Below are 5,136 nucleotides of genomic sequence, written 5' to 3' on the forward strand. Positions count from 1 at the left end.
TTGCGTACAAAGAAACACAAAGTAAGAAAGAGACATTTATGTATGTATGTATGCATGCATGCATAAAATTATATTATATAACCCTTCAACATTTGGACTACGACCATTGCCCTGCCCCCTCTAAAATACTAGCCAACTCCATATAGCACTAGTGTAATGAAATGGGTGGTGGGCATTTGATTCCAAATGAACTTCTTATCAATATATCCTGGCCTACATCTGTGGTAGTTGAATCAAACATTCTGTACTCAAATACCATTTTAAAAAGCACAATTCCTTTGTAATTGATTGTCTTCTTTTGAGTATATTGAACTTGTATTGAGACCCATCTACATCTTGTGAATATCTATTGAGAGTTTGACAAGTCACTTGATGCAGTTTTGGTGGTCGATTTCATCATCTAGTGACATTTGAGTCTATTTTTTTAATTTTTAAAGTCACTATGTAAGAAAATTTTAATCCCTGGTATTGTTCTAATCCTGAAGTATTTAACAAGGCTATGGCCAATCTACTACTCTTGGTTCAACTTGATTAAGATTAGCCGGAACTCTATTAATAAAGTACATTCAAATACATTATTTCTTGAGGTAAATGTTCTAGCAGGGAGACCAAACTGATTGTTTAGTAACCCGCTAAAATAAACATTAAAAATCCAAAGGAGAAAATATAAACAGCTTTGCAAGTTTAACTCAGGGTTTATTGAACAAGAGAGGGGCAAAATTTAAGAAGTGACTTGTTAGAATATACATGTCTGTAAGGAGACAAACAAGAATAGCAAAATCTACTATACCAAAATAACTGGTAATATATACAAGTGTTCTCTGAAGAGAACATAAGATTGCTGCATAATTGAACATGAATGTGAAACAACATTAAATATCATATAAGATAAATGAAGGTTTGTGGGAACTCTAAAAGTCATATTCACTTAGTGAGTTTACATATGCGACGATGAACTATGATGTTGTCTGCGTTAGATGCAGTAAGAGCTGGTATCGGCGATATCAGTGGTAGTGGGTTTCATTGTGTTGTAACATGGAGAAAGCGAGCAAATAGCTTCCTGGTGGCAATGCAAGCTACACTCCCTAAGCAGAGAAAAACTGTTCTATTTAAAGAACTGCAGAGATGTGAAAGGTTTTTCTGCCAAGAGAACACATGATCCATCTGAGCGCATCTGATTGGTTGACTAAGAAATTTGACATAATTGTTTAGGGGACAAATTGTGCCTAAAAATTAACCAATCAGAGCAAATGGTTAAAACTTGATCTTTATAGCTAAGTGTTCTCTGTTATGTCCAAACAACTATAAATAAAAGGGAGAGAGAATAAGTTTGTTATTTATGCTTTTGTCAATCCATTCTGCTACAATGTATTTAAATACCAGGGGGTGAGGTTTCACATTTTCCAGTTAAGACCTCATTCAACAGATATGATTTTTAATCACCCTAAATTGCATTATTTTCATAAATGGAATTTATCTTGAATTGTATAATGTTGGAATAAAAAAACATCAAAAAAGTTTATCAATTTTGATTTGAATTTTTCTCAATTTTAGTCGACATTCAAGTTACAAATGCATTTGATCTTACTATTCTCTCAATCAGAGTTAACCTGTGTTATTATATGTTACTTCTATTAATGTTAAAAGTATAATTTTAAACAATATGCAAAACCCAGGATGAATCAGACTACAACATATGAGATAACCAAAATATGTTATGTAAAGTTTTATCAAATGCAATGAAATGGGCAAATAAAAAGGAACAACAATTTGATCCTTCTAAAACACAACTCATTTTCACAACACCAAAGCAATAAACAAGCAATGCAATATAAATACTCAATCATTTATTATTACTTCCACAAAAGAAAAAAAAAGAGAAAAGGATCCATTCCATGTCTTAGATGAGTCAGGGAAAAATAGTCCAACTTCTATATTCCATTTATGGGGTCATGGTTTTAATGACTGGATACCCTACTTATTACCATCAATTTCACATTGTACTGCATGTATTATATTGTGGAGCCAGAAGTTGTTATGTTGCTTGTAAGAGTAGAGTGCAGTGTCTCTCTCTCCATTTGCCACCCACTGCACAGAGTGTATTTCTAAGTAGATGAGTCATTTGTTACAGAGAATGATTTGCCACTTACATTGCTATGATATAGTCTTTCTTCAGAATGGACATAACTATTTCTAGTTAAACCACTATTTAGAGAAAATGATACACCACAGATATTACAGTAATATAGCTTTCCTCCAGTATAAATGTGAAGGCGCATGGCTCAGTGGTTAGAGCGTCGAGCATACGATCGCGAAGTTGTGAGTTCAAATCCCGGACCAGGCTGCATGTTGTTGAGCAAGACATTTTATTTTACATTGCTCCAGTTTACTCAGCTATAGAAATGAGTTGTGATGTCACAGGTGCCAAGCTGTATCGGCCCCTTTGCCTTTCCCTTGGATAACATCAGTAGTGTAGAGAGGAGAGGTGCAATCTCATGGTCAGTCATGAATGAAGGGGGTCTCAGCTCAGCCAGTATAAATACATTTATGAATTGTTAAATGAGCTGTTTAAGAAAATGATTTATCACAGATCTAACAATGATAGAGCTTCTCGCTTGTATGACTATGAGTATAAAAACCTATGCACCATATAAGGCAAGAATGTACACAGAATGAAATTACAATAGACATCTGTGACATGGCTCTTCTCTTGTATAAATAGATTTTTGAGCAGTTAATTCACTTCCATCAGTGGATGATTTACCATAGATATCACAGATATGGTTCTTTACCTGAATGAATATGTTAAACCTATGTCCATAATTCAGTTAAACCTATGTATCCTATAATTAAACCTATGTAACCTCTAATTCAGTTAAACCTATGTCCATAATTGAATTATTTACCACAGATGTCAGTGATATGGTTTCTCTGTTCTATGTTTACGTTTGTGAATACTTAACCCACTTCTGTCAGCGAAACATTTACTACAGGAACTGCATGGGTAGGGTTTCTCACCAGTATGCATACGTCTCTTGTGTAACGTTACTTGGCTTGATTCAGAAAATGATTTTCCACAAATATCACATTGATATGGTTTCTCTCCTGTATGAGTACGTCTGTGAGAATTTAAATGAACTTTTTGAAAAAATGATTTACCACAGATATCACAGTGATATGATTTCTCTCCTGTATGAATGTATTTGTGTTTAGTCAAGTTACCTCTATCAGAGAATGATTCATAACAAACATTACACTGATATGGCTTCTCTCCTGTGTGGCTACGTATGTGTCGGGTTAGGCCATAAGCATGAGAGAATGATTTTCCACAGATATTACAGTGATGTGGTTTTTCACCTGTATGAGTACGTGTGTGCTCAGCTAAGTGACTTCTTAGAGAGAATGATTTACCACAGATATTACAGCTGTACGGTTTTTTACCAGTATGGAGATGTTTGTGAGTAACTAATGTGCGTATTCGAGCAAATGATTTACCACAAATATCACAGTTGTGTGGTCTCTCTCCTGTATGTATATGTCTATGTTCTGTTAAATAAAGTTTTACAGTGAAAGATTTACCACAGATATCACAATGATATCGTTTCTCTGCTTTCTCTTCTTTGTCAATACATTTATGAGTAGCAAGGTTACCTTTCAGAGAGAACGACTTTTTACAGATATCACAGTGGTATGATGGTTCTCCAGTCGTTTTTGGCAATTCTTCAGGGAAACTCATTCTTCTATATTTTAAGTTCTCAGGGCAATTATATTCAGATATTTTCTCTACTTATTACAGCATTAATCAAAAGCTGTCAACAGCAATATTTCCATCAACTTTTATCTCTGTTGGCATCAGAGGACTGTAATGTTCTTTGGTAATTTTTGCAAATTTAACTGGGACATGAAAATCATTTTGTACATATTCTAGGCAATGAAGTAAAGAAATGTCACTCCCACAAGAAATATTTCTCATACTGAAAACAGTATGACGTTTTACTATAATCTTTCAAAGATGATAAATAGTGATGATCCATGATGCTGATGCCATCGTGTATTCTGAAATGGTAGAGAAATAGTGTGAGAAATTGAAGACAAAAAAGAAATGAAAAGAAAAAAAGAAACTCAACAGTGAAATTTTCCTACAATTCTGTATTGATAAACTATAAACTTTTACCTCAACAACTGAATTTAATATTTTATGTTATTAAAATTACATCAAACAAAATTGTGTTAAGTTTACATATTTACAAACAACAAGTTCTCCTTCAGATTGTGAAGCATTACATATATTACAATAAACAACAGTGATTATACATTCTATCTCAACCAGTGTCTTCGGTCATTGTATCTTCTGGATTTCTTCAGGTGCCTCTCATTTTCAGGTATGTTCTCAGAATTTGGAACTGAACTCTATTAAAATTGCAGGGCTGCATTGTTCTCTCTCCATTGTCCATACCAAGAATATGCTCCTCATTAGTTATACTAATTACAATGCCTCAAGTATGTCACACTTCACCCAGAATATATATTTATCCTAACTTACGTAAAGACTGAACTTACTCCCACAACATAAACTATATACTTAATAGTTAACACTTAACCTATGCTTGTAGTCGTTATAATAAAATTTACATAATAGTAGACAATAATATTCTTCTCTCTCAGCAAACATCTATTGTTATTGTTATATAACCTCTGGTCATCCCTTACAAAGCAGACTATGATCAACCACATTCTAGCCACAACACTACCATCGTATATCTAGGAATACATTATCCAGTGAGTTCAATCCCAACACCCTGTCATTCTCTCGAAGATGATTAAGTGGTTTCCGCCTACAACTGTTTCAGAATAAGGAAAATAAATGAGGCAGGGAAATGGCAGAGGATTGCACATACATTGGATTTTCTCCGTTTTGACGGGGATTTTTCAAATTTTACTTTTTTCACCACGCACTGCAAAATGATTGGGGAGAAGGAAGCTTTAAAATTTTTTTTTTTTTTTTGAAGATAACCCTAACCCTAACCCAATCATGGCATCCTCGAGGCGGACTTTTCAATTTTTGTCCCCTTTTTTTATTTTTATTTATTTTTTTTTTTGCACTGCACACTTAAAAACAATGGGAGCAGCCTTTGC

General features: G+C 34.0%; 1 protein-coding gene across 1 annotated transcript in view; it reads right to left on the reverse strand.

The window, feature by feature from the left end:
- Window positions 1-1,833: 1,833 nt before the first annotated feature.
- LOC106883449 (zinc finger protein 239-like) overlaps window positions 1,834-5,136 on the reverse strand; it is a 3,956-nt gene continuing 653 nt past the window's right edge. The window contains exon 2 of the mRNA XM_014934468.2: window positions 1,834-4,056. Coding sequence (XP_014789954.1) covers window positions 2,915-3,736 — 822 coding nt within the window. The 5' untranslated portion in view covers window positions 3,737-4,056 and the 3' untranslated portion in view covers window positions 1,834-2,914. The remainder of the gene's footprint in view (window positions 4,057-5,136) is intronic.

Source organism: Octopus bimaculoides, chromosome 24 (genome assembly GCF_001194135.2).
Source record: "Octopus bimaculoides isolate UCB-OBI-ISO-001 chromosome 24, ASM119413v2, whole genome shotgun sequence".
NCBI lineage: Eukaryota > Metazoa > Mollusca > Cephalopoda > Octopoda > Octopodidae > Octopus > Octopus bimaculoides.